Genomic DNA, 21,494 nt, shown 5'->3' on the forward strand with positions numbered 1-21,494 from the left:
GTGCATACATAATAAATAGGCCGATGATGGATGATTGCGAAGGGGACGCTTCACATTCCCGGACGCCCACTCACGCCGATGCGAGATGGTGTTGTGTGTGTGTGTGTGTCGAACCAATCGTTTTGAAAAAACAACGCGTAATTGTCAAGTTAATAATAAAGCTTTTTGTAGAGCTTCGCGGCTTATGGTGATCAACTACATCGGTAGGGGTTTGTTTTCTTTTTCTTTTAAGAAAATATATATAAGGGAGGGAGGAGTGGAACGTCGTGTGGTATGAAGCCCTTTAAAGGGAAAATGGCGCTGCGTGACGTGACCGTGTGATTGAATTCAACAATTTTCTTTAAGTTATAAATATATATTTTTCTTTTGACTGGAACCCTCATCGCATGTTCGTGGGAAATGGTCGGAAGAGAAATGCCCTACGGCGTTGGCTTGATTACCGTCATACTAATCCTTTGCTTTATGTTCTTTTGTGTGTGTGTGTGTGTGTGTCTTTGTTCCTCCTACCCCTCAACAGAGCAAGCGGGACACCTTGATGGTCAACATTAAATGGTATGTATCAATTTTTTTTTTTTTTTTTCGTTTTCTATTTTGCGGCTTTTCAATCATGGGCCGATGTAAATTTTTTTTTGAATGTTTTTCTTTTTTCTTGTTGCTGCCGTCGGCCACCTGCCATTTTTTTTTTTTTGTTTGGCGCAGGTACTATCGACCCTGTGAAGTCCCCGAAACGGTGTATCAGCTGTTGGTGCAAGACCGCAACACAGAACAAGGTGGTGATCCAATGATAATCGATTGCAATGACAAGACTGATAGAATTGATGGATCCTTGACAGGCAACAAGATCTCGTTCCTTCATGATCCGGTGATTAAAGGTCGCGAGCTGTTTATATCCGACGCCACCGATACCTATCCCGTCTCCTTACTCAGGTAACTCGACCTTATGGATAGCGCATCATTTTTTTTTTTTTTTTTTTTGGAAAAAGGGGCCGGGCGAGAAGAGAAGATGGACTTTTTTTTTTTTTTTTTTTTTTTTTTTTTTTGCTGGATTAAAACAACACGCCCTTAGGGGCATCGTTTTTTTTTTCCTTCATATTTTACAACAACAACAACAATTGATGTTTGATGCCAAGCCTGTGTGATATTTCGTGTGTCCGGGAGTTCTTCCGCTCCCCTCTGAGTAATCGGCTTATCGATTTTTGTTTCCATCAAGTATTTAAAAAAAAAAAAGAAGAGTTGCGCTTCGTTCGGCAAGAACGTAAATAACGTGAAACGACTTTGCTAACCTGAAATAGCTCGTCAATGACGCAAAGGAACGACGACGGTTAGCAAAGTGCTTTGACGTCGTACAAACTTTTTTTATTATTTTTTTTTTTATATTTAGAACAAGAGAGAAAATGTAAGAAGGCAATTATGGGAGAAATGTTTACGAGGGTAACAGAGTGACAATTTCTGGTGTAAGGAGAGAGAGAGAGAGAGAGAGAGGGGGGTCTAATTTGAGTTAATCATGTTATAAAAGGTAGACGTTATAAAAGTTTCTCATTTTTTTTTTTTTTTTTTTGGTTCAAGAGCAGAATAAAAATGGGCGTGAGAGAAGTTGTTGAACAGGGGGCTTGTGTGAGAGATTTTGGTGGTTCAGAGGTGGAACTCGGAGGGATGCGATCCTTAAATGGAGTCGATTTGTTTGTCTAGTAATCTTTTTGGCGGTTGTTTTTATTTTAACAAATGTTTGTTTTTTTTCTTGTTGGACATAGGGGCGTGTGCCGCGTCCAGCACTTCACCGACATCCAGGGCGCTGAAAAGTTTTCGCCGTCCAAGGACTCGTTTTTCTACATTTTAGGCTACAATCCAGAAACTCGCAGACTGGCGTCCACCCAGGGTGAAATCCGGGTCGGGCCATCCCATCAGGTCTTATGATTGATTATTGTTATAATTTTTTTATTTATTTTTTTTTTTTTTTTAAAGTTTGAATTAATTAAAAAAAATTACGGTCTTGTTTGAGTTCGTGTTATTAAGCGACGTAATTCATTAAAAATTTGCAACCCAAAAAAAAAAAAAAAAAAAAATTATAAATAAATTAATTGTTTAATTTTTTTTTTTTTTTGTTTCTTGTGGTTGATCCTCCAGGCCCGGCTACCGGAATTGCGAGCCCAGTTGGGGTTGGACAAACGTCCAGAAAAATGCGAAGATTGGGAGGAGCCGCGCTGGGTACCACCGCCCAACGCTCCGGGTGTGCGCGATGGCGATTTGATCGTCTATATCCAGGCTGCCCGTTCGGTGGCCGCCTTTGTGGGTATGTGTGACGGCGGATCCCCCGACGATGGATGCCTCGCCGCATCCCGTGACGACACCACCATCAACGCCATGGACGTGGTAAATAACTTGGAAATCAAAAAAACAAAAAAACAAAAAAACTTGGCACTTTCTTCCATAAAATAAAGAAGAGGGAATTTTAGAAATGCGTGTGACTCACATGAAAAAGGCTAACAACAAAGAGAAAAAGAAATGTGGAATCGAATCGTTTCAATAGCTTTGACTATCTGTCACATTTTTATTTTTATCCTCTTTTTATTTTATTTTTTTTTCTTTCTTGATTATTTCGTTGCGATGAAGCGTGCACGTCTTTTGTATCGCGCAATTATAGAAATCTCTCTCCTTGATATTTGAAAATTTATTTTTCTGCAGAATGGATGCATTCATAATTATCTATTGTTCGATTTTCTTTTATAGCTACACAATTCCGGCTACGATCTGGGTAAAGCGCTGCAAACTCTGGCCAAGTGCCCCGTACCTAAAGGCATCGACAAGAAATGGTCCGAAGACGAAACGGTAAGTTTTTATTCTTTCACTTATAGAACTTGAACAAAAAAAAATAACCAGGGTCCTCTTTTTCATTTTCTTTTTCGGGATCGAAAAAACAAAAAAAACGGATGTTCTTCAATGTTATTTCGTTGTGTTTTGTTTGCCGTTGCAAACCGCCGTAAATCCCGTTTTCTTCTTTCTCGTCTTTTGTGTTGAAGGACGAGTTCAATTCCCTCGAATCACTGATGCAAACGACTGGCTTGCGTGCGCTATTTCTCAGATTTTATTTTATTTTATTTTTTTTTTTTTTAACTCGCACGATTTTCTTCTTTACAATCCCCCTCACCTCGTTCACTGGATAGGCTTCCGACTTTCTGACAATGTCCTCCAGGCGTTTACACCAACACATTTTTGATTTTTTTTTTTTTTTTTTTTTTCACAAGAAACAAAAGGCCAATCTTTTTTTGTTTGTTTTTTTTTTTTTTTTTTCCTTGTTTTATTTGGAAAGGGGGGGGGGCGTGGATGACGTGAGAGTGTCCGCTTGGGTTTCTGACAAAATTGGAAAAGATGGGTGACGACGAGTGATCCATTACAGGGCACGTCGTCGATGTGATCTGTCGGACTAAATCACGGCCAACGATCGTCTCTTGTTTTATTTCTTTTTTTTTCTTTTTTTTTTTCCCGCACATGGCGGAGAGAGTCGATGTTGGATAGAAATCGATCGAATGCGTACGTCGTGTCTCTCGTCGTTGTTGTTTTGTTGAGACATTAGCTTTTCAAATGTTCTGCTACGACTCCATTGAATAATGGATGACTCTGTCGTTCATCGTTTTTGTATTTTGTATTGGATCGTTCCACTTCTTTTGTGCCTGCCAAACTGGCCCAAACTCATCGCTAAGCTTATTGACGATCGTTTCGGGCTTGGCGCAAATGTCTCGATTCATCGACATTTTCCGCATCATCCGATTAGGTGTTTTTCTCTTTTTTTTTAAGGAAGTGAAATTTATGAAATCCACGTTCCCATTAGTAGTCAAAGTTCCAGCGGTTTGGAAAATTACTTTATTGTTTATTTGGCTGCGGTTGGCCCCGTTTTGCTTGTCCGTGTGTGATGATGGCTCCTTCACACACACACACACACAGGCGCTGATGGAGGGAAATGAGCCAAGTCCTTTTTTTTTTAATTTTTCTTTGAAAGAAAAAAGAAATGGCTTTTTGAAGGCGACGTCATACCAATAAATAATCATCATCGTCGTCCAGGAGGTAGACATATCGGTCGGGTACGATGAGCGTTGAAAATGCCTTCGGGTGGAGGGGCTTTGGAGAATGGACGTACGACCGAAAGGCGGGGTGAAGGAATGAGATTGGGACACACGATGCTCACGACACGCATGCTAACGAAGTGATAGCGTGCTGTGTTGTAAAACGTTGCCAAGTGGCTCCCCGTGTTATGTGCGCGCACCGCCACGGTCGCCACTATCTCGCCTCTTGCAAACAATCCGTGAAAGAGCAGAACATTGTAACTTTATATATATATTTTCTCTGTGTCTGGTGTGTGTGTGTGTGTGTGTGTGTGTGTGTAAGCGCTTTGCCGACCCCTCTTCGTCTATCTTTTCTTTTCTTTTTTTGTTTTTATGAAACACACACACACACACAGAGTTATTCGGGTTTTTCGTTTTGCCTTTTTTGATTCTGCCCGGCCGTTTTCGTCAGTCACTGCTCGAGTGTCTGTTTGCGGTAATAGATGGCGGTCGTTTCGGTTGATGGCCAAACGGTTGGCTTCTCAACATTTTTTTTTTCGTTTTCGACCGACGTCGAAAAATGTGGAATGAGAATGACAATAATAGAAACGGTCGGATGCTCATTGTGTGAACGGCGGATTAGGATCGACTCTTTATCTCTTCCAGAAAGAATAAAATAAAAATAAAATAAATGCTACATGCCTTTGGGCTTTGCCAGCTGCCTCCCTTTTCTAGAGAGTCAAGTGACAGAATTTGTGCGTTAGATTAATGGCTGCAGTTTTCTTTCGTTCTTTTTTTCTGTGAAGGAAAAGAAAAAAAAAGAAAGAAAAAAAAAGTATTGAATTTCATTAAAGGAGAGAAAGAAAACACCGGATACTCGGTTGGTCTCATTTTATTTATGGATTCGACATCGTAGAGATCGGTGTTGAATGGTGACGCTTCCAATCGATGCCCCCGCACACATCACCCGATACAGTTGAACTCGGAAGCCGACGTCATTTTCCAGTTAGACGCACTCGTCTTTTAAATGAAGCAGCCGAGCCGTGCAATCATTCGAGTGATGAAGTCCCTGTGCATTTCATGGTTTACGTCTTTAAAAGTGCAACATACACACACTGACAAGAAAAGGAGCGAGAAAAGAGGAGGGAAAACACATTTGTATGCTCGTAAAAGTCAATCATGCGTTGGGGCATTGAAACGTACGTGGCTGCCATTTAAAAAGAAAAGAAAAAAAAAAAGAAAGAAAGAATAGAAAACGTTTCAAGAAATGGTGGTTAACCGCATAAGACAACCGACCTGCTTTTTTTTTTTTTTTTCGTGTATAAATTATCGTTTAGCAGCTGTTTTGGCGACATTTTTTTTTTTTTTTTCATTACCGATTGTCGGTCGTTGTCACGAGATGGCGTTAGCAGCCGCCGTTCATGCGCCGTGTGCGTCTGCTGTACCGATGAATGTTTACGGGCAGGGTCTCCATTTGTCGGCGTTTCTTAGTTATGGAGAGTCCTGACTAATTAACGTAACCGTCTTTTATTTATGTCGTCTATTTAAGCTCCTTCCTTATTGGTCGTTTCACAACCCACATGTTCTAAAGAGTCTCACCAAAAAGAGACGAAAGCTTTTCTTTTTCCACCCGAGTTCCTTTACAGCCATTTTGTTTATGACTTGCGAACGCAGTTGTCTCGTCTCGTGTAGAAGCGATTTCCTGAGCTTTCATGTCAATCGATTCATCGCGTTTTTTTTTTATTTTTATATAAATATTGTTGTTTCCTTTTTTTTTTTTTTCTCTTAATTTAGTGTGGTAACAGTGTTTCGGTGTTACAGTCCTTTCGTGGCCACGTTTAGCCAACGAGAAAAAGAAAAATAACCGACCACCCACACGGTTGTTTGGTTTCGTATTCAACCTTGGCTTATTAGTTTATTTCAATATGCATATTTTTCTTCTGCTTTGTGTGTGTGGTTTTTTATGGGTTTAAAACGTTTCGAATATTCCCTTTAGCGTATCTTTCAGTCTGCCGTTTTCGTGTACGGCCACGCACGAACACGCGCACGTTTAATAGGTCATTACTACGCGGATTGACGACTTGTTGTAAAACATTTCGCCAGTCTCTTTTCTCTCTTTTTTTTTTTAACGCTTGAGAATTTCTTTTGATTTTTGACGAGGCCCTGCTGAACGCGGCACGGCTTTTTTTTTTTTCTTTTGCTTTTTATGGCTCACCTTGTTGCCAATGCCCCATCGTATTCGTAAGAATCGAAAGAGACGCGGGTCCATCTAACCATTCAAAAAAGATGAAACAATTTTCAGAAATTTTATTTTTTCTTTTGTTTTGGCAAATTAAAAAAAAAAAAAAACACATGCAAAAATAGATTGCAAAAAGGGAAAAAGAAATAGTCGTCTATTACCAGCAAGCAGAAAGTGAGGAAGGAGTGGAAACGCAGTAGCGTATAACCTCCTCATATATTAGATAAAGGCTCTTATTATTTATGTGCCCGTCTATCTTAGGAGGCTGATGGCTGGTTCTTATTTTATGACACGTCAGTTGATCTTTAGGATTTGCCGAGGCCCTGCCATGTGTTTGGCAGCCAATCTTTTTCCCCCCCCTGTGTGATGTGTGTGTCTTTGATACCCATGCCGACCGATTGATCCGTCGTTATGGCGGCTCTAGTCGCATTTTGTCGTCTGCTTTTCTACGAAGATGCCAATCTTGATGGTTTCCTTTCTTTTTTTAAGTTCGAGGGTTTGTCGCAAACCAACGGACGGACTATTTTGTTTTTAGGGACTTGTTTATGCAAGTTCAACTGAGGTCACAGGAACAAACAGATGAGGTGGTTTCGATGAGTACATTTAAGCAGTGAAAATAATCGAGTCGAGTTGTTATAAAAAGAAAAGAATGAGAAGAAATTTACTTATTTAGAAAAGGAGGGGAAATGCGGTGAGTCCCATTTGGGGAAAGAGAGCGACTGAAAATTAGGAGGAGGGATTATTCCGAGTATTAGAAAATCTAGTGACAAACTCACGTCCGGTAGCGTGACGATGAAAAGACGGGAAGCGGTTTGAACTTTAATGTCATAGTAGTTTGAGATCTGTCATAATGAGACAAGTCGACGGAGGTTGAGGCCTCTAACACACACACACACACAAAATATATACAAAAAAAAAAAAAAGAAAGAAAATGAGCCCTTTTTTTTAACGATCTAATTACGAGACATGGTCGTGCCGCTGGCGTTTTCGTTCGTGTTGTACATAGTCAACCACGTGAGACTGTGAAAAAAAAAATAAATTCAAATAGAAATCTCTTTGCCAGATCATTAGCATCATTAGCGTTGTCAAACGAATCAAAAGATGATGACTTTCGAACCAAAATGGTCCGCGTAGCGTTGACGGAAGTAATTAAAAAAATAAAGGAGGGGTGGTGGTGGGAGAAGTGGGGTCCATTTTTCAGGTGTTGGTTTTCAGTAAGCGTATCATGTCCCACCCAAGATTGACTACACGCTAGACGCTGTAACTGGATATACATGTGTAAATATGACGTGGTTACATATGCGTGGACAGGTAACACACACACACACACACACACAGAGGTATAGGAGAGGCCCTCTGGTGATGAAGCGTCGCTGTGGTTTTGTATGTGTGTGTCGATCCGCTCTGTCGAACAGATGCCGGAAACAAAAAGCTGCTCTGGCGCAAGTCTTCAAGTACACATAATCACCAGGTGTTTTTTTGTGTGTTGCGTTGCGCTAGATTGTTATTCGTAAAACCTGAGGAACTTTGGGCCCTCTAGCGTTTGTCTTGTTGATCTGATGCGATGTTTATTTTTGTTTCTTTTTTTTTTTTTTCCGCAGTCTGTCGCACGGCAACAGACTTGAATTTCTTCTTTTGTTTTTTCGGTTAGCTTGATATCGGCAGGCTTGTAAGCGAAGAAATGCAACGACAAGCAGATCAACATGTCAGTTACGTTAGGCTTTGGCTACGAGGAAGGGGGAGAAAAAACTAGAGGGCGCAGATCTATCGTATACAGCTAATAACAGCCATCCAGCCGGTAAAAAGAGAGGGAACACACAGACACACACACACAGCGATACACACCTCAGACAACGGGGCCCGACATTTAGCCTCAAGGGGGGAAGAGAAATAGTTTGGGTAAAGCAGAGACCGCGGGTTGGCGAACCGCGCGGCATATGCCCACGTAGCGCCACAGCGGATTGTGGTGAAGCGCCTCTCGCGGCCACTGATGGCGTTTTCCCAAGCTCTCTCGACCAGTCAGCAGTCGTTGAGCGGGCCGCTCCCGAATGAGAGGCGACGCCGTGCGTGTGTGTGTGTATGTGTGGATATTCCGCCATTTTCCCCTCGATTGGCACTGAAACGTTAAGCAAAGAAGAAATAAAACAAGACAGACTGGATCGTATTTAATGGAGGCACAGTCTTTTGTTTAAGTTTTGATCAAACGTGATTCAAGTGTCATCTCATTGGATTCGGTTCTTCGTTGAGTTGGAGGGGGGAGCTACTAGCAAAGCAGCGTCATTCGGATCATTCGGTGTGCGGCCATTTTGGGTTGTTCTGCTCTGTGTGTGTGTGTGTCTGTGTGTGTGTGTGTATGTGGTGTGTATGGATGTGTGTGAGTGTATCGAGGCGCGTATACGACGACCGACGGCTTTTTCAATTTTTTTTTGTTCGTTTTACTTTCATTGAAATACGCAGTGGGCCTTGACTCTTAAAAAGTCTCAATCAGGTCAACATAAAAGCAGCAAAATAATTTAAGAAAAAACTCTATGGGATTTGATCACATGTAACCGGAATTCTGAAGAAAAAAAAAAAAAGAAAAGAAATAGATTGATGTTGATTGACCTGGATTGTTGTACAAGTGACTGCAACCTGTGTAACCGGATCACGAGAGCCCGACATTTGGTGACAAGAATCCACAGTGGATTACGTTTTTTCGGTGTGTCTGTGTGTGTGTGTGTGTGCCACGTGGATTTTTCAATTTGAGGGTTTTCATTACGTGGCTCATCTTTTAAAACAATCCAACTAAAAATAGAATAAGAAAAGAGAAAAAGACGATCAGGTGAGGATAGTGCAAGAAATGCCAGGCGGCCATATTTGATTCTTTCCACTCTCTCTCTCTTGGAGAGGGGAGAGAGTTTGGTTGAATAAAAAGCCTCTCTTTTCTCTCTTTCTCTCTCTCTCTCTGCTCTCCCCCGTGCGGCTTCTCTCTTTCTCCAACCATTCCTTCTCCTTTTCCTCCTCTTCTCTCCTTTCTGGCAGCCAACTATTTTTACGCTGATGGACGAGAAAACAACTGCCCATGGGGAGGAGGGACACCATTGGAAATGTTAGAAGAAGAAGAAGAAGACGAAGAAGAAGGAGAAGGAAGATGGCCGGATTTGAGAGAGTTCGGTCAAGAGGCCGATGTCAGATTGGTGCGCGCTTTTGTTCCTTGCTGCTGCTGCTGTGTTTTCACGCATGGCGGCTGGTTATACGAGAGACAAGGGCAGAAACGCCGTGGGTGAATCCGTGCGTGTCATGTCGTCGGAATGGCCACGGCCAACAGCTTTTTCGTCCAGCAGCAGCAGCATTCCTCTTTCTTTTTCTCTATCCTCCTTTTTTCTTTCATTCTCTCTCTATTCATCCACTGCGTTTCACGCTGGCGTTTATATGATCCTCATCCTGCACCGAACTCACGCTGGTGTGAATTTCCCCCTCAGGCCATTGGATCCGCGCCCAAGTTCCCGACATTATTTATATTTATATGTCTATAATCGTAGTCGCTATCTTTACGGCCTGTTTGCTTGTGTGGAGACGTATCGATCAATCAAATGTAGTTTTTTTTTTTTTTTCTTCTTCTTCTTCTTTTTATTTTATTTTTTTTACGAGCAGCCGATGGATGCCACCACCATCAACAAAATATTTATATTTAAAAAAAAAAAAAAAAAAAAAGAAAGAGGCGATCCGTGTTTCTTTTCGTTTTCCAAAATTCTTCAAGTTTTCCCGCCTCTCTTTTCTATCCTTGTCCGTCGACATCTATACACGCGTTCACACTGTTGGAACAGAGAGAGAGAGAGAGAATTAAATTAAATCTAAAAAAAAAATCGAGTCAAGAAAAAAAAAGGGGGGGAGGGGGAAGAACGCACTTGCGGTCACTTAACCCGTCAAGGTTTTTGTTTCTCACGATCCGACAACACAAACGGTGGACGGTGCGGTTTCCCTTTTAGATCGTCATGACCACACAGCCGTTCAAGAATTTTTACGACTCCCACCCTTTTCTTTCTATCATAAATTCGTGCTGCTTCTTATCCTTCTTGATTCTCTTTTGTAAGATGCTAATTGTCCCTTCCTTTTTTTTTTCTTCTTTTTTTTATTAGAAACGCTTCGTCAAGGGACTGCGACAGTACGGCAAAAACTTTTTCCGGATCCGTAAGGACCTCTTGCCACACAAGGATACGGTAAGTTGTTTCAAAATCATGTCTTATTTTTTGAATTTTTGGATTTGAAATTGTTATCCAGTTAGTAACCGCATTGTGGGTGGTTATTGAAATTTTTTGGGTTGCGAAACCCTTGGAGGAGGTGTAGACTTGATTTGTTTGAGTGTCCATTTTGTTTTCATTATCCTCTTGTTTTCTTTTTAACAAAAGAAAAGTAGAAGAAGAGGGGGGAGGTCTCGCACAGATCGATAGATTACTATGACGATGATTGCATGCGATGAACGTGTGTACCGAGCTGTGTATATTTATGTACGTATGTGTGTGTGTGTGTGTGTGCAACACCAGCGGGAGGTGGGTCTGTGTGTATTTGTATATATTTATATATATGACCTCCCGCGAGTGTTTAAGGGTCTGATCGGAACTTCTGCGGCTAAAAAGGACCGGACCTCCTACATTGAGTCGTTTCTCTCTCTTTTACCCCGCCCTCTCCTTTTTTTTTGTTGGGGGGGGGGTTTCGGGTAGCCGAATTTGAACGGAAGCGAAACAAGCAATATCTTTTCCGCTTCCGATTCCGTTCTCATGCGTTTAGAATTATGTTTGATCTCTTTATTTTATTTTATTTTTTTTCAAAGTTGACTAGTTTCATCTTTCGTTTGTGCGTTTTCTACCCTCCCCCATTGTTCCGTGTAAGTTTTTTTTTTTTTTTTATTTCCAAGGGTTGGGCGTCATGTTGGTTGGCGTTCATGTCGAGCAAAGAAGGGCCAACAAAAAAAAAATGAGTGGGTGGAGTGGTTAGGGTAAGTGAGAAGACGGAATAATAATATCAAAAAAGAAAGAAAGGGAGAGAGTAGGTGCCGCGCTTCCTTGTCGTAAGCCTATTAATGTTAATCACAGTACTTTGTTGCGGGATCGATAGCTGGACTTTGGGTCACAAGACATAACCCTCCTCCTCTTCCACCCCATGCACAGTCAACCCAAAGAGAGAGCGCGACGGTGAGTTCCTCGGGATCTGGAAAGGCTCTTGAGAAAAAGGGAGGCGGAAGGGGAGTGAGAGGGGGGGGCTAGAAGAGACTTTGCACGAAACAGGGTGAAAAGAGGGAAGGCTGTAAGATCAATACTGTTGGCTGCTTGACGATCCTCCCTACTACCCCCCGTTCTAAAAAAAAATAAAATAAAAACCGCCTTCTCGTTGTATGGCGCTCTTGACAATTGGTGGCGCTACAACATTGCTGGCACGTCTTTCAACTCTTTTTTCTTTCTTGCCATTTGCCGGAAGGCGAAGAGCTTTTGTTTTAAAACGGGATTTTTTTTTTGTGTGTGTGTGTGTGTGTGTTGTTGTTGAGGAAATCCAATGATTTTTCTCGGAAGTGTCAATTGCCGGCAGTCGTTGGCAGAGATGCGGTCAATGATCGGATTGGCTGTTATGTTTGAAACAAACAATGCGAACGACTCGGTCGTGATTACTCAAGTGAACACAAAGAACGGGGAGGGAACATTTCGATTCAAAAAGACGTAACGGATTTCTCTTGGGAGATGTTAAGCGGTACGTGAAAGTCGAGTCTTTTACAAACGCGAGTTTTACGCCAAGGTGGAGAATGGGGATCGTTGTCATGGTGACAATGGCAAATGAAGACGTAATTTGTGTCGTCTCACCAGACACGTCTATTGACTTGGCTTGATTTATTGATCTAATAGGGAACCGTTGCTACTGGGCACATATAATCGCTCAACTCGTTTCTCTTTTGTTTTGTTTTTTTTGTTTTTTTTGTTGCCCGGTTTAATGACGAGAGAGAGAGAGAGAGAGAGAAAGGCGGGCGCTAATATTTCGTGTTCTCTCTGCCGGACACGATAAAAAGAGACAGGTCCAGATGGATGGCAATTGCTCCAGTTTCATTCTCCCGTTCACGTATGATGGATCCCGGCGAGCCGGTCGCTCTTGTTTTTTTTTTGGGCCTCCCCGTTACGACACGCCTTATTGCGTCGACGTCATTTTCGTGGCATTAGAGAACGGGACGGCCTCGTCCATTTTCTTGTTCACTTGTTAACGTCGCGTGTTCTCTGCCTTTTGGCCTCTACGGTGGCGCCTCGTTTGCGACGTGCATTGAAAGACACATTTTTCTTTTCTTATTTCAAAAGAAAAGCTCTGCGGCGCCGTGACTGGTTAACGAGTTTATCACGCGCCCATTTTTCGTTTCTATTTGGCCTTTTTTTTTTTTTATTTTAATGCGATAGAGAGAGAGAGAGAGGTGGAGGGATTTTTGAATTGTAATGGTATTTCGTGGGTCTTCTTTTTGATTTTCTCGTTCATTTTGTACGGCGAGAGAGAGAGAGAGAGAGAGAATTCGTGATGCCTATTTTTGAAGGATGGAACTTGTTTGCATTCGTTTTTCTTTTCTTCTTCTACTCGGTATTGCGCCGTTGTATTCAGAAAGAAACAGCTGGAAATAATGGGTCCTGTGTGGTTCTCTCGTTTTTTGTTTTTTCCAATTTTGTTTTATTTATTTAATTTGTGTGTGTGTGTGTGTGTGTGTGTGTGTGTGTTAGGGGCCGGAGAAACGAGTTGTTGCCTTTTTGAAAGAAAAGAAAAAAAAAACCAGTCCGAAAGAGCTATTTGATTATTCATTGCCTCTCTTTCCCCATCGTTGGAATGTCGGCTTTTGTTTTGTTTTGTTGTTTTTCTCGGTTTTATTCGATTGGCTGCTTGCGTTTAATATTCGACGCACTCGGGGCGTTGTCGTGGACTCGGCGGTCATCATTACAAGATGGTTCTTGTTTGACTGTATTCCCCTTTTGACTTTTTTTTTGGCCCGTGTGGCTTGCGCACACGAATCACAAACTCGAGTTTGGAAGGAGGAAGGGAAGGTAGCGGTGAGAGATAGGTCCGTATCACGCTATTCGTCTTGATAACTGCCGACTAAAAATCAATGTCCGACTCTTGTGAAACAAGAGCTTCAAGCCGACAAGTCCCGTCCTCCAATGCGCTTGATTGTGAAAAAGAAAACAGCTCGAAATGTCAAATTGACCGCCAGGTGGCTCTCTTTGCGTTCCTCCGTTTTTTTTCTTCTTCTTCTTCTTCTTCTTCTTCTTCAATTACCTCTCCAAGTAGCAGACGCAGCAGCTGTTGAGGGGGGGTGGAGGAGCTTGTTGGCATGTGTGTCTGCGACACAGTGACAGCTATTCATCTTGTCATCTGAAATGCGTCAACCTCCCTGCCCTCTTCTTCCTCCCTTGCTCGCTCAATTGGTTTGTAACTGACACACGAAAAAAACAAAAAAAAAAACAAGGAGAAAATCTTACTCGTGCTAGTTAGTTTGTTTTTGTTGTGTTTTCTTTTTTGTGGCCAAGTTTTAATTATAGACGCGTGTTTTACTTTCGTCTGTTTCGGATACGATATATTTATAAACCGTGAACTGGCCGCGCGCGGCTGTTGTGACGTGGTGTGTCATCCGTCAGTCAAACTGTGAGGATGGCGGGTTGCTCCCGCTGGTAACTCGTCGCCCTGGATCATGAGAAATTTTTTTTTTTTATTTATTTACAAAAAGATATGGCGGCTTTTTTTTTTTTTTTTAATGAGGGGAAGAGGTTTGTCCGATTCCATTTTTTTTTGTGTGTGTGTGTGCACACACGCAGAATGGGAGGGAGAAAAAAAGGCTGGCGCTCTCATTTATCAAGACCATGTCTCTTTTTTTTTTTCTTTAGGTTGGATTGGGTACATAACCCGGCCTTCATATATATATATATATATTACAAGCGTGATTGTTATGCCGATAGAGCGTGGCAAAAAAAAAAAAAAAAGGATGGCGGGAGAGAGGGGATGGAGGTTGTCTTTCAAATGGGAACGAGTTGATCAATGGCTCTACATGTCGTTTATCTCGCGTGTGTCTATGGGGCGTCTAAGAAATTTTTTTTTTATTTTTTTAATATCATTTTTATTTGATAATTCTTCCTTTTGTGTTTGTACTCTTTTTTATTCACTAATTGATTTTTGTCTCTTTTTTTTATCTTGTTTGTTTATTGTTTCTTTTATTTTTTATTTTTCATGGAACTCGTTTGGCGCGACATAGTCGGACTTGGTGGAGTTTTACTACTTGTGGAAAAAGACGCCAGCCGCAGCCAATCAGCGTCCACACCGGAGGCGTCATCGACAGAGCGTCCTGCGTCGGATTCGCACCACACGCACCACCCGCGCCGCCAAGGAGGAACCCGGTACGCTTTTTTTTTTTTCTTTTTTCAAACAATTCGGGTACGTCTTTTCTTTTCTTTTTTTTTTTTTATTTCTTCAACTGTTTCGAATTCCCATTTTTTTTTGCTTTACCAACTATGGATGCAGTTCTTCGATTATGGCCGATCGATCGATTAGCAAAGTTCGATTGAAACATCGTTCCAAAATGTCGTGTGTTTTTTGTTTTTTTTTTTTGTATGGGGGATTTTTTCTATGTTCTTTTTATTTGTTCACCTCGGTTAAGAAAAGCCGACAAGATCTAATTACGTCACTGGCTTCGCGAAAGTCCTTGATACGTTTGGATTGTCGGCGACATGGTGCGACCCCGCCCCGATGGCGGAGAGCGATATGTCGTCCCAGTTCCCTTTTTTTTTTTTTTTTTAGTGGCACGCAGCAACCGAGAAAAAGAGTAGTGGGGGGGGGGGAGGTGAAAGAAAAATCATGTGTAATATATGAAATATTTAGTTGGGATGTCATGCCTCATTTGTATTCAACTCGAGGCTGGACAAATCTATGGCGCGCGCGCGCGCGCGCGGGGCCCCGTCGTGATTTGAATTATCCAAACATTTTTATTTGATTTTTTTTTTTGGCAACGAGCATTTGTCGTTTCTGTTCGCGTCTCCACCTTGAACGTGTGTCTTACCGACCGTGTATATTTATCGTCAGTTAGTTGCTTGTCCGACTGTTCAGCAAACTAGTTTGAGCTGTGGTATCGGCCTCTCTCTCTCTCTCTCCATCGCCCCGCCTGCGGTATGAATGGTTCATGAGCTATCGTTCCGTGGCCACACTCGGCGTATAGCCCGACTTCCTTTTTTTTTTTTTGTTTTATAGGTACGGTCGTTGGGTGTCGGATCGATGTTTGCGCCATCTGCGTGTGTCGGCGCCATCTGCGCCCAACCCGGACCCTCTCTCTCTCTCTCTCTCTCAATCGATTCGCTATGTCAAATGCGAAGGGGCCGAAAACACGTCGTTTGCTAACGCGAAGGAAATAGCTGCACGGGGGCCATGGAGCTTCGTTAAAGCAAATGGGGGGAAGGGGGGAGCTTCTTTTTTTTTTTTTACGCTGGTTGAGTTGGATTTTTAAACAACCGAATAATAAGAAAGGAAAAAGAAAAAAATGGTGGGCGGGTTGGAGGGTCCGCTCATGCGGAACGTGAAATCCTGACCGCATCGGAACAATCGCGTCGGTGTTTTTGAGTCTTTGCGAAGGCGTTTTGTATTTCACCTTTTTTTTTTTTTTTTTTTTTTCATTAAATCCTGTTTCTGTATCGACTTCACGCCCCCCGCCTTCGCTGCTGTTCTATTAGCTCCTAGATTTTTCTTTTGTTTTCTTTTTAATTCGAATGGAGCGTGACGACTAGTATGCAAAATCCTTGTTCTCCGTTTCCCTTTTTTTTTCTACCGCTATCCTTTTCGTATTTTTTTTTTTTTTTGAAGGTGAAACAGATCTACATGCGACGGTTAGTTGAGTTTAAGTGTCGTGTAAAGATCCCCGCCACTGAGGAATAAACCGAAAATTAGTGGTTGGAGAAGAGGAGAAGGGGGGGGGGGGCGAGGGGAGTTGGTTAGCGTTAGGAATTGGGGGCTAGTGTTAATGGCTTCGTTTTCAAGCCCAACCGCTCGGGTCTCTGTGTATGTGGATACATCGACATTGCTCCGTTCTTCAGTTGAGAAACGGGGAGGGGGGGGGGAGAAGTGCCTATGAATGGCCGCTAGGTGGACACGTTCGAAACTTTTTTTTTTTTTTTTTTTTTCGTTGCACAGAATGTTGGAATGAGAATGAGATCTTCACAGGGCTGGAATTCCGTCGCCTCCGGCTCTTTCTCCATTTCTTCTTCCCCTTGTCTGCGTGCCTCCGTCCCTCTGTCTTTTATATCCATCTCCCTCTCTGCGGGGCTCCTCTTGTTTGTGAAGAAGGGGCCCTCTGTTGTGAACGTGTAACCGCACCGACCCTCTCGTTCCGTCATTCCATCGTCGGCTCTATATATTCCCAATTTTTTTTTTTTTTTTTTTTCCTCCCTCTTTCTCTGTCTTTTTCTCAGTGTATATAAATACACCAGGTGGGTTCCAGTTCACAGCAGGGGCTCCCTCTCCTTCCTCCTTTTCTTTTTACCAAGTCCAGATGGTTGAGGAGTCGTTTATATATTTCTTCTTCTTCTTTTCCCCTCTTCATCACATTCTCCGGATCTTTTTGTCTACTTCTCTCTCTATCTTATTCCTCTCGTTTGTTTTTTTTCTTTCTTCTATACGCCCGTCGAGTTCTTGATGAATGTGGACAAGCTCTAGCACGAAATGAGGCTCTAATGATTTTTCTATGTTTTGTTTGTGTGTGTGCGTGTGAACGAAACAGGAGATTTGAGTTCGGCCAGTGAGGATGATAATTCCGATGACGATTCAGATTCGAGAGATTTAGCTGCTTATCACTGTCGTCACTGTTTCTCTACATGTAAGTATTACTTTAAAAAAAAAAAAAAAGAATTTCATTTTGCAATTCGAGAAGATGTTTGTTCTAATGCAATTTTTTTGTTTTTATGTCTGCGCTTATCCCGTATGATTTTAGCCTCGAAAGATTGGCATCATGCGGGCAAGGACAAGGCCCTCTTATGTACGGATTGTCGAGTACACTTTAAGAAATACGGCGAGTTGCCCCTGTTAAAAACTACTCAACAAGCGCAGGTAGAAAGCTTTTCGAGTTGTTTGACCCCTTGCTTGAACTCTTTTGTGAATGACTAATGGTTTTTTTTGTTTTGTTTTTTTGGTGGGGATTTGGATGAAATTTCAGGGCAGCGAGAGTGAGGCTCGCTCGGAGCCGCCGTACATGTTTCGTCCCGTCCAAAATCCTGACGATGAAGAAGTGGAGGGCCGTGTTCGCACCAGAACACGCACGAAGGAACTGGTAATGCCTAACTTACGCTCGCGTCTAATAACATCGATGAAATGTTGTCGTCAGCGTAGAGAGAGTGAATCGAGAAGAGAACGCAGAACGAACATGCTTCAACATTTTTCTTTTCTTTTTTTTTTTTCTTCCCTTTTTTGTCCCCCATTCTTGCCCGTCCCGCGTTCTCGCGTCTTGTGTTTCGTCCTTGTTACGCACTGAAGATGGGGGTGCAGAACGCGCGGAATCGACCCAAACAAGACAGCGGCAACAACAGCCCGGAACCGGAAGGCAACGAGCGGCGAAGCCACCGGAAATCGCCCAGCTCGGCCAGCAACTGTTCGTCGTCGTCTTCGTCGGTCGTGCATGAGAAAGTCCGTTTGTTTTTTGTTTTTTTTTTTTTCTTTCTTTTTTGTCATTTTTTTTTTTTTTTTTGTTTTTTTCTATTGTACTCATTTTTGGAACCCCTTTTTTTTTTTTTTGGTTTGTTACAGGATAAAGGCAATAACGGGAACAAAGCCAAGTCGATGGTGGAGAGTCCGAGCAAAGGGCACAAGAGACGCCACGGAGGCGGAGGAGCTGGAGGGACTGGCGGTGGTGGAGGGGCCGGCGGAGAAGTGCCCGGTCCGGATCGCGAACAAGCCGGCAACGGCAACGAAGATGAACGCGGCCCGCCTCGCCAGAAGAAGAAGAAAAACGACACCAATTCCGAGGTGAGCTCGTCTTTCATCTTGTTCTTTTTTTTTTTAAGCTCTGCCGGCCATTTGTTTTCACTCCACTTGCTTTCGCTATTCAATTTCTTCCTGTTGGCTGGACATCTTAAGTTGATGTACCCCATGTTTTGTTCTTTTTCCCACTCTTGCGTGAATAATGGCCAGATGGATGGACGAATGTTTTTGCAGCACCACTTAATCCATACGATCAATCATTTTCCATTTGTCCGTCTCCACTCGCCTTTCTGTCCGTCTGCCCCTTTTTTTTTTTTTTTTTTTTTTTTTTTTTTCTCAATTTCTACACATAAAATTTTTTTTTGTGTGTAAAACAAAACAAGAAAACAAATTCTAAGAGAAACATTTGCTTGTTGTAGAGTCCGTCCGAGAGTGTGTCGAGCGAAAGCAGCTCGCTGGAGGATAATGGCATGGACGGATTGGACGGAGAAGTCGATCAGGATCTCGAACCAAGTGAAACCCGAAGCGCTGGCTCCGTATCTGCCGGTGGTGGTTCGCGTACCTCTTCTCCAGAAATGCCTGCCGGTAAGAGCTCGGATGCCAACCCGTCTGCCGTTGCCGAGCCATCGGCGGGACCCAACGAGCCGTCGGCCGTTCAAATCTCGAGCGTTAACAATGCCTCTTGCCCGACGTCCGTCGGCGGCGGCGGCGGCGGCGGTGGCTCGACGTCCACCACCGTCCTGGCCAACGGAGTCGCTTCCACTGATGGAATGCCGGACGAGAAGAAGAGGAGCGATTCTCCCAGTCCGGCGCTAACGACGTTGAGCGGCCCTCCGCCGCCGCGTGCGGCCGGTTTCGAACCGGTCAAGTCGAACCAAGCGGACGATTTGCCCCCGATGGTGAAACTGGAACCCGACTACAACCCGGTGGCCACCAACAATAATTCGTCTGCCACAAACGAAGAGGTCAAGAGCCGTCCGGCAGCGCTTTTGTCGCCCGCCTCTCAAGACAAGATGGCGTCTTTGGGGGCCATGGATGGCAAGATGGCGCCCGCTCCGTGGCTGGCCAAAGAGGAGATGTCGCTGTCGAATTTCGGCGGACCTGCGTCTTCGCCCAAGTTGCCGTCGCCCACCACGTCGTCGTCGTCGTGTCCGCCTCCTCTGGACATGTCGATCGCGGCGGCCGACGTTGGCGGCCTCAGGAACGCCGTCAGCGGTGGTGCCTCATCTGGGGCTGGCCTGCACTCGTCGCCTTTCATGGTGCCGCCGGCTCATTCCGGCTTTGTCCGGCCCTACGCGCCGCTGGAATCGGCCGCCGCCGTGGCCGATGCCGTGGCCTACTCTATGGCGTCTCCCGCGCCCACTACGATGGCCACTTCGATTTCCACTGGCGGGCCGTTGGGTCTCGGAGCGATGCCGATGCAGGGCACGCGCGACCTGCCCGAGCAGAGCGAACCGCACAATTTGAAAATCAAACAGGAAATGGTGGATCCGGCTGCCGTGGCGGCAGCAGCAGCAGCGGCAGCAGCGGCCGCTTCGTCGGCCTCTTTACGGGACATGTCTTCCATCCAGCGAGATGGATCGATGCCGCCTTTAGGCGCAGGCTTCGTGTCCTATCCGCCCTCCATGCCGATGGGCTCTCTGATGGAACCCAAGCGCGAACCGGGACTGGCACACCCGCACCCGACGGCCTCTCCACGGCTGGACAAGTCGGCCGGTGGGATGGGTCCCGGTGGCAGTTCGTCCAACAGCGGTTCCAAATCGAGCCCTGCCATTAAGAAAGCTTCAACTCCTACCCCGCAGCAGCACCAGCAACAGCAACAGCAGCAACAGCAGCAAATTCAGCAACAGCAACAGCAGCAACAGCAGCCGCAGCCGCAGCCGCAGCAATCTCAACCTCCTGCACCTCCTCCGCCGGCCCATTCTCTGCCTTATCCGCCTCATTTCCTGCCGCACGGCCTAGGATTGGGACCGCCTCAAGGGCTGCCTCTGTCGCCCTACCACCAACCGGGAGCGCATGCCTACTCTCCCTACTACCCGTACCCCTTTGCTTACCATTACCCTCCCATGCGGATGCATGCCCCTCCTCCGCCGGCATCCGCTGGACCGCGGCCTCAATCACCGCCGTCGTTTGTCGTCGTCTCGTCGGGATCGGGTAATTTCCCTCCGTCCTCTGTCGCCAATTACCACCAGAGTCCTCTCAGTTTGGGCAACTTCCACGCGTCGCCGTCGGCCGTCGTCAACCCGTTTGCGCCGGGCGGGCCGGGAGGAGCCGGCAACGGGAACGGCAATGGATCCATGTCGGCGTCGATGCACCCTTCGCCGCCGGTGACGTCGTCGTCGTCGTCATCGTCGTCGTCGTCTTCGGGTCACGGCGGATCCAGCGGACGGCCCTACAGCAACAAGGGACCATCGGATCCGTCTCAAATGGCACCGGCGCAGCCTTCGCGATCACGATCGCCTCCGCTCTCTTCCTCTTCCTCGTCAGGCGGACCCAACGTTGGCCAGGGGCCTCTGAAGCGAGGACCCAGCCCGCCGCCCAAACGGCCGCACCATCCGTCTTCGGCAGCTATGCCGGCCATGTCGCACTCGATGTCTTCGTCCTCGCCCTACTTGCCCATCTTCTCGTCGCCGGCCTCGTCGAGTGGCGGCGGCAGCAGCGGCGGCGGCGGCGGCGGCGGTTACCCGCCCACTTCGGGCTCGATGCCGACGTACTCGGCCGTGGGGCCGAGCTCGTTCGGCTTCGGCGCTCCGTCGCTTGCCGACTTGCAAGCCAAGTCGGAGTCGCCCTGGAACCACCACCCGCATCATCCTCACTCACTGCCTCTACCTTTGTCTCATCCGCATCATCATTTGCAGCCTCGTTCGTCCACGCCCATCCAGCCGGTGGCCTCGACCTCGACACTGTCGCATCCGGCGGCCGGGCTGACGCTGGCGCCCGTTTCGCCGACGGTCGGCAATCATTTGATGCCGGGACTTGTTGCTCCATCGTCGGCTTCCTCTTCGTCGGCGGCGGCGGCGGCAGCGGCAGCAGCAGCAGCAGCAGCAGCAGCAGCAGCAGCATTGGGCGCCTCTCACGACGAAGCCAACAGCACCATACACGAGGACATGGATGAAGAAGCTCCGAGTCCGGTGGCCAACACCATTCCGCGCGGACCGAGTCCTGAACCTAGAATTGAAGATTCCGAGTGCCATCGCAGCCAAAGTGCCATGTAATTCCAATTTATTATTTGGTTTGATATGATTTGATTATTTTTTGTTTTAAACGCATTCATT

General features: G+C 45.1%; 1 protein-coding gene across 1 annotated transcript in view; it reads left to right on the forward strand.

The window, feature by feature from the left end:
* LOC130692916 (arginine-glutamic acid dipeptide repeats protein-like) overlaps window positions 1-21,494 on the forward strand; it is a 31,365-nt gene that overhangs the window by 7,574 nt on the left and 2,297 nt on the right. Inside the window, exons 3-16 of the mRNA XM_057516013.2 lie at window positions 518-552; window positions 700-770; window positions 834-927; window positions 1,752-1,905; window positions 2,125-2,370; window positions 2,728-2,826; window positions 10,395-10,475; window positions 14,519-14,660; window positions 17,027-17,122; window positions 17,237-17,352; window positions 17,459-17,572; window positions 17,776-17,925; window positions 18,046-18,264; window positions 18,639-21,430. Of these exons, the coding sequence (XP_057371996.1) occupies window positions 518-552; window positions 700-770; window positions 834-927; window positions 1,752-1,905; window positions 2,125-2,370; window positions 2,728-2,826; window positions 10,395-10,475; window positions 14,519-14,660; window positions 17,027-17,122; window positions 17,237-17,352; window positions 17,459-17,572; window positions 17,776-17,925; window positions 18,046-18,264; window positions 18,639-21,430 (4,409 nt within the window). The remainder of the gene's footprint in view (window positions 1-517; window positions 553-699; window positions 771-833; window positions 928-1,751; window positions 1,906-2,124; window positions 2,371-2,727; window positions 2,827-10,394; window positions 10,476-14,518; window positions 14,661-17,026; window positions 17,123-17,236; window positions 17,353-17,458; window positions 17,573-17,775; window positions 17,926-18,045; window positions 18,265-18,638; window positions 21,431-21,494) is intronic.

Source organism: Daphnia carinata, chromosome 3 (genome assembly GCF_022539665.2).
Source record: "Daphnia carinata strain CSIRO-1 chromosome 3, CSIRO_AGI_Dcar_HiC_V3, whole genome shotgun sequence".
Classification (NCBI taxonomy): domain Eukaryota; kingdom Metazoa; phylum Arthropoda; class Branchiopoda; order Diplostraca; family Daphniidae; genus Daphnia; species Daphnia carinata.